Source organism: Chenopodium album, chromosome 21 (genome assembly GCF_948465745.1).
Source record: "Chenopodium album chromosome 21, dcCheAlbu1.1, whole genome shotgun sequence".
Taxonomy (NCBI): domain Eukaryota; kingdom Viridiplantae; phylum Streptophyta; class Magnoliopsida; order Caryophyllales; family Amaranthaceae; genus Chenopodium; species Chenopodium album.
Genome location: NC_137854.1, coordinates 7986402 through 8001001, shown reverse-complemented (window position 1 = coordinate 8001001; position 14600 = coordinate 7986402). Strand labels below are relative to the sequence as shown.

Genomic DNA, 14600 nt, shown 5'->3' with positions numbered 1-14600 from the left:
TTTAGTTAAGTATATATAAGTTTAAATTAGTAAAAATCAGTAACTTTAAAGAACAAATATAATATACTTTGTATCTGAGTTACTTAAAATGGTCATATCTGAATTAATGAATCATTTCATAGCGATCAAAGTTATCTCTTTACTATTTTGGAAAAATTGATTCTAATAATCCCACCTTTGATCGGTTCGCTGTTAATAATCCCACCTTTGAATTATTATTAAATATTAATAATCCCACCTTTATAAGGGATTTTCTTCTATTGGTCCCTGACCTGTTGGTAACCGGTTTTGATAAGTCAATATGCCACGTGTCATTTATAATTGGCTGAAAAAAAATTAAAAAAAAAAGTTAAAAACTAAAAAAAAAAAAAAAAAAAAAAAAAAAAACCACCAGCCACCCTCAACCATCGTGAACCCTTAACCCTCACCCTAGCCCCACCGAAAACCGGTCAGCCGCCACCCTGAACCCCCCGTAAATAGCCGGTCGGAACCCCCTAATACCAGAATCCACCCATCCGATCAAAAGGCACCCACAAATCACCCTCTAAAATGAATCCCAACCACGAAACCACCATAACCACCACCTTGAAAAACACAATAACCCGCCGAAAACCTCCTCTCACCGCCGAAAAGTCCCTCTAGCCATCGAAACTCCAGCCTAAGACATCCCCTTCTGCTATTCTGCTATTGAAGGGTTTTTTTTTTCTTAATTCATTGAAATTAATGGTTGGTTGTTGTGTGGGCCGGGGTTGGGAATATGGGTCCCGACGTTCCGGTAGAGAGATGCAGATTCCAGCGATATGGATGGGCGTTCCTGCGCACGGTAGGGACGGGGGGGACTGCGGAGGTTGGGGGTTAGGTTGGTTGGGTTGGGGGTTGGCCGGGTATTTTTACAAGAATTTTTTTTTTTGATTAGAATTTTTTTAAAGGTTTTTGGTTTTTCTTTTTGGCCAATTATTTGGTGACATGTGTCACTCAACTTAAAAAACAAAATAGTTTACCTAATGTATAGATTGCCAGTCACTAGGGACCAATAGAAGAAAATCTCTTACAAAGGTGGGATTATTAAATAATAATCTAAAGGTGGGATTATTAATAAAGGTAAATCGTGCAAAGGTGAGATTATTAAAATCAATTTTTTCTATTATTTTTTATTATTTATTTTTCCTCCCACTGACCCCACTTATTATACTCTTCTTTTATCAACAAATTTAATTTTCAACCTCACCGACTTACACATAAATAGTACATACTAGGCATAAATTTTGTGCACAACCTATTGACCTAGTGAATAACTGATTAGATACGGAGTACAGAGGAAATAACAGTGTATCAATAATAATTTTTTATTGGTTAAAATAATCAATTTCAACAAAAATGGTTTAATTTCGAAAAAAAAAAAAATTATTTCAGTTTAGTAAAAATAATTTTTGTTCAGCAAAAATAAGGTGAAGTGAACATGGTCTTAGGCCTCGTTCTTTTCACCTTAAAACAACATTTGTAATATTCAGTAAAAATAATTCCAATTTAATAATAAGAAAATGTAAGTTACTTTAAAAAAATAAATATAAATCAGTAAAAATAATTTAAGTTCGGCAAAAAATAATATCAATTCAACATTTAAGGTAAAAAAAATATTTTTTTTTTTTTTTTTTTTTGAAAAGCAAATAATTTTACTCGTAGTTTGTTTAATGGGAAACATTTAAATTATCCGTCTAATTAATCAAACTACTACTAGATTTTAAAAAACAAATACGGAGTACAAAGTCAGATGACAGCAATAACAAGACCTCAAATGGAATGAAATAGGCATATCAAACCACCCAATTCAAAAGCAAAAAAGCAAGAACAAATAGACGAAATTTAAAAGAACTGTGAACTTAAAAAAATCTAAAAGAACTGTGAACTTAAAAAAGACGAAAAAAGGAATAATACTAACTAATCCATGACAAAACTTTATAGAAAATAAATTTGTGAATGGTAGAGATCTAAAAGATTTATTTAGATGTAAAATAGAAAAAAAAAAAAAAAAAAAAAAAAAAGAAAAAAAAGTCCTAACAAGTAACTTAAAAAATTGATGATATATTTTCACTTAAATTAGCTAGGAAGGACCATATTTTTGCACATGTAACATGAATGATGCCCCATGTAAATGTGGGCTCTGAAGTTTGAACAATCCACTATATACGATGATTACAACGAGAGTGCTCCCTCGGTTTCATCAATTCTCAATTGTTCACATTTTCTATCTTTCTTTAGACATTAAAAAATTTATGTTAGCTATCAATATCTTTCATTGCATTATAATAGAGAGAAAGTGGACATTAATAAAGAGACGGATAGAGTAATATATAAGGCGTTTATAAGAATGTCCACGTGTCACGTAAACTCCCCTCATTACACCACGTTACCAACTCAACTAATCATTATGTCACGTCATGCACAAGGTGTTCCTAAGAACGTCCATGTGTCACGTAAACTACCCTCACTACGCCACGTCACATACTCAACTAATCATTACGCTATGTCGTGCACTTATATATAATAAAAAAAAAAGAGTTACTTATATGTAATAATAAAAAAAAATAAAAATAAAAAATAAAAAAAGTTTTTACAAGATTTGAACACGTAACCTCTAAATTTAAAACTAAGTGCTTTACCACCAAGGCAAGTTATTTTTTATGTATTCTTTTGAATACGAAATATTAATATGTAACAAATAACAATTCATCAATATGAACAACAAATTTAATTACAAGAAAATTGAGTTATAAATTACAATGTATATTAATGATCAACCCTATGTAATAACCCGGGACATCGCCCGGGCCCAAATACTAGTTAATAGTTTAAAACATGTGTTCAATCAATCGAATTATTGAATCAAAAAAGAAGCAAGATAACATTCAAATGACTATGCTTTTCTTATATATCATAGGATATTCATGGACAAAGCTGATACGCTTTGAACCCAAAGACGGAATTAGGGTAATGGTGAATACTTCATATGCATCGTACGTTATTTGTGGCTAGCTAGTATATTGTCTCTTTTTATTCCTTGCACTTTTCTCAAAGCATTTCTTTTATTTTACCTTCCACTTCATTTCATTTTTGACAATTCATATTTTAACCCTTTTTACTCTATTCAAAAGGACGTGTTTTTTTACTTAATTATTTGCCTTTATTTCTTTATTTTTATGCAAGTATATTTTGTATTAAGACTATTAACAATAAAAAAACATTAAAAAAACAGATGAGTAGTAAGTAGTTTATACTTTTCTCATTGTCATCGATTTATAAAAACAAAATGTCATTTTGTTCTCTCTTTAGTCGTTTAATTAATTAATTAACTTAGCTTCCAGCCTTCCACCAATCCACCATAACCTATCCACTTTCTATTTTTTAAGGATCGAAATTAGAAATTTGGAATATATAGTCGTAAAATTATAGTTATGTCTAATAACAATAACTCTAAGAAATTAAAATGGATGAACAAAAGATTCCCTTTCTAAAAAACTACAATCATTCAGATAATGAAGCACTTCAATCATCTAAGCAGTTATTACAACATAATCCTACACCAAATTATCAAGGTGGAAAACAAGAAGATGATTTTGTTGAACACACAACTCTTGTTAAAAGAGTATGGGTTGAATCCACGAAGTTATGGCACGTCGTTGGTCCGTCTATCATCGCTCGTATCTCTGCCTACACTATGCTGGTTGCCGGCCAAGCCTTCGCCGGCCACCTTGGTGACCTTGAGCTTGCTGCTGTCTCCATTGCTTGCAATGTTATTGTTGGCTTCGACTATGGTCTTATGGTAATTACAATACAAACTTTAACGTACTGTCTAATGCAATGTGTAGCATGTATGTGACGTTATTGCATTCTATATGAAGATGGCGGTATTAAAAAAAATAAATAAATAAAAAGATTTATAATGTACTGTTTGCTAAATACTCTTAATTTTTCGTGATTTAACTTCTATTAAATGGTTTATACAGGATGCATATACGAGTTAAGTGTAATGATATATGTAACACGTACTATTATTATTTTTTCTTTTTTAAGCTTAGAAAATGTAACATATTACTAACACAATTTTTTTTTTTCAATGATTTTACTTCGTATTAAATAGTTGGGAATGGCAAGTGCTTTGGAGACGCTTTGTGGGCAAGCATATGGAGCAAAAAAATACCATATGTTAGGAATATACATGCAAAGGTCATGGATAGTATTATTCATATGTTGCATCCTTATGTTACCGTGGTACATATTTTCCTCCCCTATGTTAAAACTATTAGGCCAACCGGACAACGTGGCCGAGTTAGCCGGGGAGGTGACCAGATGGATGTTGCCACTTCACTTCAGCTATGCTTTTCAATTTCCATTACAAAGGTTCCTGCAGTGCCAGCTTAAGGCCGGTGTCGTGGCGTGGGTCTCAGTGGTTGCACTGGTGGTGCAATTATTCACTTCTTGGTTGTTTGTATCTGTGTTAAAGTGTGGTGTAATAGGTATTGCCATGAGCCAGAATTTAGGATGGTGGGTTTTGGTTATTGGGCTATTTGGTTACACTGCTTTGGGTGGGTGTCCCCTTACTTGGGCTGGTTTTTCAATGGAGGCTTTTTCTGGTCTTTGGGAATTTGTTAAACTTTCCTCTGCTTCTGGAGTCATGATTAGGTAATTATCTTTGTTATAAAAAATTAGTCACCTACTTCGGTATTAGTATTTGTTTTGTTATTCTGATCGTTTCATTTTGACTTTTGACATTGCTTACATAGTACTCCGTAGATTTTACATGTACTTGTACTAATATAAAGTAATAAATGTTACGCTCATAATGTAACTAATGTGTATGTAAAACTACTTGCATATGCTTTCTTATAGAAGAATAGAAATAAAATTGGTGTTTATATGAACAGCTTGGAGAATTGGTACTACAGAATATTGATATTGATAACTGGAAATCTGAAGAATGCAGAGATAGCTCTTGATGCATTAACCATATGGTATGATTCTAGTACTCATATAGTCTTATTATTATATGTCAAGGCTTGTCTTTTAATTAGTCCAACATTTTATTAAATGTGTACAGAGTTCAATGCTCCATATTGGATTGTTCCTAAAGTAATACGTGTATTCCATTAGATGTTAACATGCAAACAAACAAAAATCATACTATATAAGTTAAAATTTTTATACTTGTACTATGTTTGTACAATTGTATCAGCTTGAGCATCAACGGATGGGAGATGATGATTCCTTTCGCATTCTTTGCTGGCACTGGGTAAGTTCATGTGCTATCTCTTAGTATTTCTAGATCTAATACTACCTCCGGTCCAATTATTTACTCGCAACAAAGGGGCATTATTTATGAGACATAAAATATTCCTTTGTTGCGAGTAAATAGGACCGGAGGTAGTAACTTTGATCCGTCTTAAATTCAAAATGTAACCAAAATTAGACAAACTAAAATTATTGTACTTTATATTTGTGTACTATATGCATATATTATTTTCTTTATTTTTGTATCAATGATGCAAACTTTTGAATTATTGTTATGAAACATGTTAATGATGGCATGGTATAAACATGGACAGAGTAAGGGTAGCAAATGAGCTAGGAGCAAGGAATGGAAAAGGAGCTAAATTTGCAACAATAGTCTCAGTAACAACGTCCTTAGCAATTGGGCTTTTCTTTTGCCTGCTTGTTTTGATTTTTCATGACAAGTTGGCTTATATTTTCTCTACTAGCCAACCCGTTGTCGAGGAGGTTAAGAAACTCTCCGTCCTCTTGGCCATTACCATCCTCTTCAATAGCGTCCAGCCCGTGCTCTCCGGTAACCTCTCTAGTCTCTGCCCATTATTAAGGTCTCAACTTACTGTTGTCCATCGAGTTGTGGTGTTGAGCCCATGAGAAAACCCACATGTGAGTGGAAGTGTTGTCCCATATTGAAAAAGTGAACAAGTGAAGAGGTATATTGGGATATGTGTATCCCACATTGAAGAAAAGAGAAAGTTGTGTCTACTTTATAAGGCTAAGTTGTTGTCCCACATTGCCATATGGTTTTGAGGTGGAACCTCCTTAGTTGTATAAAGTGAACACTCATGGCGAGTGTAGCCCAAGCCCATATAACAAGTGACACGCATTAAAAAAATTATTTTTTGTGCTTGTTTAAAGGACTTAGGCCCTGTTCTCTTCACCTTAATTTTGCTAAACTGAAATTATTTTTACTGAACTTAAATTAATTTTACTAAACTAAAATTATTTTTGCTGAACTAAAATTATTTTTACTGATTTTCTATTATAATCCTTCTTTAAGAAAGCTGGATTTTACTGAACTGAACTTATTTTTACTGAACTGAAATTATTTTTACTGAACTGAACTTATGTTTACTGAACTGAAATTATTTTTACTTATTATTATTTTTTTAAGGTGAAGAGAACAGGGCCTTATTTGTTACTAATTTGGGCAAACACATATAGCTGAACTGAATATTTTATGAGAGAAGAAAATTAAGAACTGAACTAAGAAGAGGCCCTTAGTGAATGTGACAATTTTATCCGGACATTCTAAAATACAAATTATGTTTAAATTTCGATGCTTTTTCTTGTAGGTGTTGCAGTGGGATCAGGATGGCAAAGCATAGGGGCTTACATCAACATCGGATGCTACTATCTACTTGGTCTACCTCTTGGAGTTTTTATGGGGTGGAAATTTGAACTAGGAATTATGGTACAAAATAATTATTTCCATATGTATCACGTTATTTAATTTGTTTGGTTGTTATAATTGACCATTGTTTGTTATGGTTCCTTCATATCTACAAAATCTATTGGCCTTGTTACAAATTTGTTTTTGTTTGTTTGTTTGTTATAGGGTATATGGGCTGGAATGATTGGGGGAACTGCAGTTCAAACACTAATATTAGCTATCATCACAATTAGATGTGATTGGGAAAAAGAGGTATTTGTCCGCGTTTTATTTTTTTTAATCGCAACACTTCTCTTCCTATAAAAGTTCAAAATTTCTTGCAATATTAAAAGATTGATTTAGACTGTTAATGCAATTTAATGCAGGCTCAGAAGGCAAGCATGCATGTTAAGAAGTGGGCAGAGGGCATCTAACAACTGATTTACAAGTGATATATATGTCTCAAAATAAATAAATTATGAATTTAGATCTGCAAAACCAGCTTAACAAGTGAAGATTATATAAATTAAAGTAGTTAAACATTTCACAGTGTTTACTATACTTCCCTGTAATCATAATGTATCATTGTCAAGAGTCCTCAAGGTTGCCATTGAGATCAAGCCGTCATCGTCATCTTAATGCGGGTTACATAAACTGTATCATCAAAATTGTATTTAGTTTACCTATTTTTAATATATCAGGTCTTGTCTTAACTTATTTGATCTCATTTGACTTAATCTGAATTTATTACACCATATTTGAACTTGTTTTATACTTCGGATGTAAATTGAACTTGAATATTACAAAGTCTTGATTAGCTCTTATTTGAACTTATTTTATCTGAACTTGTTTAATTACTTGACATGAAAATAAATTGAACATAACAGGGCCCGGCCCTAAACTAAGCGAAATGCCTATGGAACAATTATACAGATGAAGATGGCATTAGTGAAACTACTACAATTTTTATTCCAGTGAAGATATATAGCTTGATTACAAATCAGGAACATTTTTTTCCTGCATAATTATACCTATAAAAAATAATTAATTGTTTCTCCAGAAAACAATTTAGGCGTCTTTACAATTTCAAATCGATGTTAGATGCCCTCTCCCCACTTGTCTACATGGAAGGTTGCTCTCTGAGCCTGCAATTCATAGCATTAAAGATCAAATTGTTAATCGAAAAGAAGAAACAATAGATATACACTTTGGTTCAAAAAATACTTTGTACATATTTTGAAAGACTTTAAATTCACATAGTACCTATACAAATAAACATGTATGAGTAATAAAATTCCGGTCATTATTATTCTATTCGTTGTTGGGGTACAAGTAATATGTTTTGTGCATTAAAGAGGTGACTTGTAAAGATAATATGATGACATTAAACTAACAAAATATTCTAAACCTGACCATCTTAGCTACTTATTAGCCGAAATTTTGAATTTTAATTACCTCTTTCTCCCAATCGCATCGAATTGTGATGACAGCTAATATCACAGTTTGAACAGCAGTTCCCCCAAAGATCATTCCAGCCCATATACCCTGTAATCAAATCAATTCTTTTAGTAACAATAGTACAAGACCAATAAAATATAGGCCATGAAGCAAAACCATTAGTTAATAGGGAAATAATTACCATAACTCCTTGTTTAAATGTCCATCCCATTAAAAACCCGAGTGGTGTACCAAGCAAATAGTAGCATCCAAGATTTATGTAAGCCACCAAGCTTTGCCACCCTGATCCTACCGCAACACCTATAAACAAAGGCCACAAAAATTTAAGAATACTACGCGGGTGGGGCCGTATGTAGAGGCCAATGAAACATTGGCTAGAGCAACGACTATTATAAAGAATACATTAATAAATCATACAAGAATTAATTTTATTGTACGTGCATACTTATAATTGAATGCGATAACAATAATGTAACAACTATATCCGGATGAAGGAAATTTTAATATTACGGAGTAGAGAAATTACCGGAGAGAACGGGTTGGACACTATTAAGGAGGATAGTGAAGGCCAAGAGGATAGAGAGCTTCTTAACCTCCTCAATAACGGGTGGACTAGTGGAGAAAATATAAGCAATGTTTTCGTGAAAAAGCAAAACAAGCAACCAAAAGCAAAGCCCAATTGCAACGGACGTCAAAACTGCTACTGCTGTTGCAAATTTTGCTCCTTTTCCATTCCCTGCTCCTAGCTCATTTGACACTCTAACTCTGTTCATATTTCACACATATTTTTTGTAAGATAAGTTCATGTAAGATAAGTGCGGATAAAATAAAGAACCCCAAGACACTTTTAATTACCCTATATATTAGCAAAATATAATTAAGAATTAGTTCGCATTTTTATTGCATCATAATTCATAAAGAGAGCAAATTAACTAAAAAATTAACAAATTGAACAATAAATGGAATACTTAAGTACTAACTAGCTAGCTCATATAAAAAGTAAAGAGCACTTCATAGGGATTTTAGTCAAATTGACATTTATTTTGAGATGGCTTAAACTTCCAATTTTTAAAAATACAATAAAGAATCATTTGAGCCTAAATACATTATGTACTACTATGGCATTTCTACAATTACAATCAATTATTAAATAGCTACTTGATTACGATTTTTTGTAAATTAAACATAAATCATAAGCTCGTCATAATATAAGTCATTCAATTTCAAAGTTCCATTGGGCTTACATTTATAAACTCGTCATACTTTAAGTAATCAATTAATTTAGTACGATAAATTGGCCATCCTTGTACATTATAAATACCAAATTAATTTAGAGTTGAAAATACACAAATGTATCAATAATTTGTTACGGGTCAATATTGCCGACTTTAAAGAGCACAAGAAAAACTTGTCAAAAAAAAAAGAGCACAAATCGAGCAGCAGATTATGTTGTTTCTTAAGGCTATTCTACTCCGACACATCAAGATATCGACCCGTTTATCAGCAGCAAGTTTTCTTATTTTTCATTTTTTGACAAATCAGGTTACGGTCTTATGAAAAGACGTTCCTAATTTCCCTTTTTTTTTACTTTATTTTATTTTTAAAAAAATAAATAAATAAAAATTAAAAAAAAAAAAAAAAAAAAAAAAACCTTACCCTGCGCCAGCAAAGAATGCAAACGGAATCATCATCTCCCAACCGTTGATGCTCATGCTGACAAATCAACACAAAATAACTCACGTGTTATCAATATTCAAACAACACTTTTCGATGTTATACAAAGAGGTGGCTCCATTTGGTTCAATAATCAACCAACCTACTTTTATCAACACATACTCACTCCCTACAACACTGTATCAATTCTTCTTTCAGTTGATCTTTAATTTGCATACATATTCAAGACCACAACTTTTTCTCTTTTAATTTTTGCTATTATTAATGGTTTCTTTTACTCTTTCATCAATTTTGCCTCATCAAAACTCAAGATATAGTATGATTGATGAAATGGAGGAAATTTTTTCAAAAATGGGTCCACTAGATAGGTGGTAGTTTTGAAAACTAGTCCATTCTTTGTGAGGTGCAATTTAGATGTTTAAATCGGGTTGATTAGAGTGGATTAGATCAGGTCGGATTTATTTAAAATTTGATTTAGCTAGATTAATATATCCATATAAATCGATATCTAAATTATTATGCTCCACAATTAGAATGTTGGAAAATCTTGATGAGATATTTAATACGAGTGTACAAAAAATTAAAAATAAATATAGAGAGATATTATCGTACCATATTGATAAAGCATCAAGGGCTATCTCAGCATTCTTCAGATTTCCAGTCATCAGTATCAATACTCTGTAGTACCAGTTTTCCAAGCTGTTGATTATAATATGCACCAATTTAGTTAGAAATATAATAAACATTGCAAAATATCTAAACAACTATAAGTAAAATTTAAAAAAAACTCCCTTCATTTTGCATTACCATGTGGCAGAGTCCCATTAGGGACAAAGGTAATTAATAGCTAAGATAGTATCCACTAATTAAGGCACCAAGACTAATTAGCATTCATGTGCATGATTTTATAATAGATTTTTACACTAGATTCCACTTTTACTAGTTAGAAAAGAGGTTGTATTAAATATTAATAAATATTTGGAGAAAAAATAACAAGGAGACATACATTATATTATCTTTTTGGTGATTTTATAGGCTCGAAAAAACAAAAGTTATGGAGAAAAATACACAAAGGCGATATACATTATTTTATAGGCTCGAAAACAAAAGTTAAGGAGAAAATGTAACTAGGTACAAAGTACATTATATTACCTTTGTGGTTACTTTAGAGACTCCAAAACAAAAACAATGGAACCAATGGTTTTATCCACTTTCAATGAATTATACGTATTATCATGTAAATCACTTTTAAGAATATCTATTTGAGAAAGACAAATTAAATGTACGTGCAATCAGATTATTGATATGCACAGAAGCATAGTTCATCTATTTTTGAAATTTAGTAAATTAACTTAATCTCAGGTTAATTAGTAGTCAATTCAAGTAGAATCACTCCATCGCGTCTCTTATTAATACGTTTTACCAACCCGCCCAGTAACCAGATTAACGAATAATCAAATCGATAATAGAAAAGGAAGAAAAATTACCAAAGCATGACCCCAGAAGCAGCAGAGAGTTTAACAAACTCCCAAAGGCCAGAAAATGCTTCCATAGAAAAACCCTGCCAAGTAAGAGGACACCCACCAAAAGCAGTGTAACCAAACAACCCAAAAACCAAAACCCACCATCCAAAATTTTGGGTAACAGCCACACCAATGATGCCACACTTGAACACGGATACAAACAACCATGACACAAACAACTGCACCACCAACGCCACCACGGAGACCCACGCTACGACGTTGGCCTTAAGCTGGCATTGCAAGAACCTTTGTAGTGGGAATTGAAAGGCAAAGCTGAAGTGAAGTGGTAACATCCATAACGCCACTACTCCGGCCATTTCGGACACGTCGTCCGGTTGGCCTAGTAGCTTCATCATTGGACTAGCAAATAGGTACAATGGTAACAAAAGTATGCAACATACGAATAACACTATCCATGACCTTTGCATGTATATTCCTAACATATGGTATTTTTTTGCTCCATATGCTTGTCCACATAGTGTCTCCAAAGCACTTGCCATACCCAACTGTTCAAAAAAACAAAATCCATCATTTTTGAGGAAAAATTACTTAGTCTTACTTAATTTTAGACTAGAAAAAAAAAAACTAAAAAAAAGTTTGGAATTGAACAATAATCTAATTAACATTAGTTAGAATTTTTAGAAATTATAGAAAATTTAAATTTTTTGAAACAAGTCCGACAATATTATTGTTGCACTTAAACATCATGTAAAATATATAGTCAAATTATCAAATTAATGGACACTTAAAAAAAGAAGATATTTAACAATATGCATAAGAAATTATAATCATCAGATTGATGCAAACTAAAAAAACAGATTTATAAGTTGGTAAACAAAACCTAGGATAGATTAATTCACGTCTATAGTACTATCTTTTGTTGCTTCCTATTGACAAAAATATAATATAAAAAAAAAAAAGTATTCCGTACTTCGTACTAATCAAATAATCCACCAATCTACTCAATTATTAACAAACTAGAAATCATTAAAAAGAATTATACTAGAAATTATATACAAAGAATTATACTGTGAATATTTAGATTTTATAACATGAAACCTCACTTAAACTTGTATTTACATTACCATGAGACCAAAGTCGAACCCAACAATGACATTACACCCAATAGAGATAGCCGCGAGCTCAAGGTCACCAAGGTGGCCGGCGAAAGCTTGGGTAGCCACTAACATAGTGTACGAGGCGATACGAGCTATAATCGAAGGGCCAACGATGTGCCATAACTTCTTAGATTCAACCCATACTCTTCTTACAAGAGTGTTGTTACGTTCGTCTTCATCATAATCAGGAGTATTAGAATTATGTAACAAGTGCTTTGGAGATTGAAAATGATCAACTTCATTATTTGAAGGATTATAGCTTTTCAAAAGAGGAACTTTTTGGTCATCCAATTTCTTGGAGCCATTTTCCCTAGACATTTTTTTTAAGGACTAGTTAAGAGAGTAAGAGAGTCCAATTTTTTTCTTTCTAATCTTTAAAGAAAAGAGATCGAGATGGTTGGTGTGTGGAGAGAGAATTTTTTTATTTATAAAAAAAAAAAAAATTAAAAAAAAAAAGTGAGAACATAATGGATACGTGATTGAACTTTTTTTATTATATAATACAATGTTTTCTACAAATTAAAATATTGACAAGAGAATAATTTTTAAATTTCCCTTTTTCGATTGTTTTAATTCCAATTATTTTTATCCATATAAATAATATGGATATGGATATTCACCAAAATATTTCAAGTTGTTGTTAATGTCCACAAAATTTTTAAAACAATGCCAAAAAATTATTGAGATTGGACTTTGTCGGGATAATCAAATTGTGTATCTAGTTTGAAAAATCATATTTATAGTGACACGACTTTTGGCCAACTGCAATTATTAATGTGTTACGGGATTTACTTTGTAATTTTGAGGTTATAAAGACAAATTCTCCCAACTACAAGTATTTGGCGGTAAGAATTCGTTACCATTCCCCTCACTTAGCTTTCCAGTGACTAGCTGCAAATCGTAGACAAAAAAATGTAAAGGTTGATGTCTAGCTATGATCATTCTCCTTACTTTAAAGCTTATAAGATAATTGTGAGCAGCTATTAACATGAATTTCAAATATTTAAAATATATACTTTACACTCAGCAAATTCATCAAACACATTGGTAGTCGATGGTTGAAAAAAAAAAGTTTTAAATTAACTTAGTCTTGTTCTATAGCACTACTCTTCCCATTACGAATAATTACAATATTTTTAATTATTACATATAAATGTATACTTTATACTACTCTTTAATTTTTTTATAACTTAATACTTGTATCAGTCCAATTATTATATTAGTTAATTAAAAACGAATGGCGAGTAACAAATTTGTCCCATACTCCTTAATAAATAATTATTCCGTAGGTACAACATTAATCAACTTTCCACCACATACTATAGTCTATACCAATTACCAACATGGCAAATTGGCAACACGTCAAATATTCAATTACGTTACCAAACTCTTGTGTACTATAAATTTCTACTACTCCAATAATTATTTAACTAGTCAAATTTTCAACAAAGTTAGAAAAGTTCACATCAATGTTACCCAATTTTAAAAAATTGATGTCAAGATAATCTGGACTATTTTCAAGAACTACAAAATTGGGTAGACGTCATGGATGATGAATGTGGTAAGTGTATGTGTTGAGTGCTTGAGTTTGTCTACAAATTGTGGCCCTTTAAAACTTCTGTCGTACTAGTTTATTAGTCATGAAGTATTATTTTAAGGTTCAAAATTACTTTTTATTTTTATATTTGTTCTTTCAAGTTTTATCTAATGTTTTGTTATTATACGGAGTATTTGTATTGTCTATTTTGTCTGCGTTTGTCTTTTTGTTAATTGATTTGGATTTTGTGATGTAGAATTTGCCAACATATGCTTCCAGGAAACTCGAGAGACAAATTTCAGCCACCGAGCTTCATGACTCTTTATCTATTAAGCCACATACATAGTATTACAGACTTTGCAGTACTCAACTCCCCTCAATTTTTTATTACTTTCGTGTTTTTTTTAGTTTTATCACTTTTAGAGCTTGTTCTGATTTATTGAACTAAACTGAATTGAACTAAATATTTTATGAGAGGAGGAAATTAGGAACTGAACTGAACTTTAGCTGAAGATAACAGACCCTTATAAATGCAGACTTTTAGACAACTTTTGAAATATAAAGAGAAAAATATAGAATATGATAAGCGAGAGATA

The 14600-nt window shown here is 31.8% G+C and overlaps 1 protein-coding gene and 1 pseudogene across 1 annotated transcript; one reads left to right on the top strand and one right to left on the bottom strand.

Annotated features, from left to right (window-relative positions):
- The first annotated feature begins 3452 nt into the window (after nt 1-3452).
- On the top strand, nt 3453-7128 carry LOC145603022 (protein DETOXIFICATION 27-like; annotated as a pseudogene).
- Nucleotides 7129-7639: 511 nt separating this feature from the next.
- LOC145603021 (protein DETOXIFICATION 27-like) lies at nt 7640-12902 on the bottom strand. Its single transcript, XM_081659153.1, has 8 exons — nt 12435-12902; nt 11314-11855; nt 10439-10525; nt 9809-9865; nt 8679-8917; nt 8334-8452; nt 8150-8239; nt 7640-7839 (listed from the first exon to the last, which is right to left on the bottom strand). The coding sequence occupies exons 1-8, from the start codon at nt 12783-12785 to the stop codon at nt 7792-7794; spliced, it is 1533 nt and encodes a 510-aa protein (XP_081515279.1). The 5' UTR covers nt 12786-12902; the 3' UTR covers nt 7640-7791.
- Nucleotides 12903-14600: the final 1698 nt, after the last annotated feature.

Coding starts and splice junctions, on each gene's coding strand:
- LOC145603021 (XM_081659153.1), bottom strand. CDS start 12,785: ATGTCTAGGGAAAATGGCTCCAAGAAATTGGATGACCAAAAAGTTCCT. Junction 8,240..8,333: donor CATTTAAACAAGGAGTTATG/GTAATTATTTCC, acceptor ATTTGATTACAG/GGTATATGGGCTGGAATGAT. Junction 7,840..8,149: donor GATGCGATTGGGAGAAAGAG/GTAATTAAAATT, acceptor TATGAATTGCAG/GCTCAGAGAGCAACCTTCCA.